Raw genomic sequence first — 1174 nt, forward strand, 5'->3', positions numbered from 1 at the left:
TTCCGGCTTCGGCTACGGAACACCGATCCAATTCGGCGCATGAATCCCCCCGGATTCGCACAGCTGCTAATGTTCTATCACCGTACAGGCCTCACCCTTACCCAGACCTGGAACACTGCCAACGCCCTTGACACCAAGGTCGAGCTCGCTGACACCCTTGCCAAGGCCCTCAAGGCCGAGGGTGTCTTCTCCTTCCTCCCCGCCACCCAGGCCAAGGGCGCCAAGTTCAACCTGCACTTCAAGCAGCCCAACGTCCACGGCCGTGCCTTTCTTCGACCTCCTGAAGGGCCCCACCGCCAACATTGACGCCGTCGTCGGCCACGAGGGTTTCCTCGCCCGGTGCCTCCGCCGGTTACGACGTCAACAAGGCCGCCATCACCGGCTACTCCGCCGCCGTCGGCTTCACCGCCCCTGCCTACACCGCTGCCATCACCGCCACCGACAACCTCAGCATCTTCGCTGCCTCTTACTACCACAAGGTCAACAGCCAGGTCGAGGCCGGTGCCAAGGCCACCTGGAACTCCAAGACCGGCAACAACGTCGGCCTTGAGGTTGCCTCCAAGTACCGCATCGACCCCGTCTCCTTCGCCAAGGTCAAGGTCAACGACCGTGGTGTTGCCGCTCTCGCCTACAACGTCCTCCTCCGCCCTGGTGTCACCCTCGGCCTCGGCGCCTCTTTTGATACCCAGAAGCTTGACCAGGCTACCCACAAGGTTGGTCATTATGTTGTGTCCAGCGCAAACGCCAATAACATGCTAACATGCCACAGCTCGGTGCCAGCTTCACCTTCGAGGGTTAAGCATCTCCCCATCCCCTCCCTGCCTCCCCGGATAGCGTGGTCAAATTAGGTTATACCGATCTCCATTCATCCGTTGTTATCAACACCTCTCTTCCGCTCGGGCGGATGCTTGTTTCGATGTAGACTAGTTCTCCTGAGAGTAATTGAACCTCACGAAGGCGGTCATCCCGTCTCGTACCACCCAACAATAACGTTCGCATCATGTGGAGCAATTTGTATGATTGTGATGTTTTGTATTATCGCGAGATTTCAATGTCTAATAACTGATGTGTCTTATGGGTGGCTTTTCTTCTACGCTGCCTTGCTCTTCGACTTTCTCAACGTCCTTCTTCCGACGACGGCCCTGCGTGAAGCCTCCCAAAGAAGACGTACGGC

At 57.6% G+C, this 1174-nt stretch overlaps 1 protein-coding gene across 1 annotated transcript in view; it reads left to right on the top strand.

Moving 5' to 3' along the window:
• VDBG_00658 (outer mitochondrial membrane protein porin) overlaps positions 1–799 on the top strand; it is a gene marked incomplete at both ends in the record, with an annotated part of 1400 nt that extends 601 nt beyond the window's left edge. The window contains 3 exons of the mRNA XM_003008930.1: positions 106–224; positions 287–713; positions 770–799. Coding sequence (XP_003008976.1) covers positions 106–224; positions 287–713; positions 770–799 — 576 coding nt within the window. The remainder of the gene's footprint in view (positions 1–105; positions 225–286; positions 714–769) is intronic.
• Positions 800–1174: the final 375 nt, after the last annotated feature.

The sequence above is a fragment of the Verticillium alfalfae genome, genomic scaffold (assembly GCF_000150825.1).
Source record: "Verticillium alfalfae VaMs.102 supercont1.1 genomic scaffold, whole genome shotgun sequence".
Taxonomy (NCBI): Eukaryota; Fungi; Ascomycota; class Sordariomycetes; order Glomerellales; family Plectosphaerellaceae; genus Verticillium; species Verticillium alfalfae.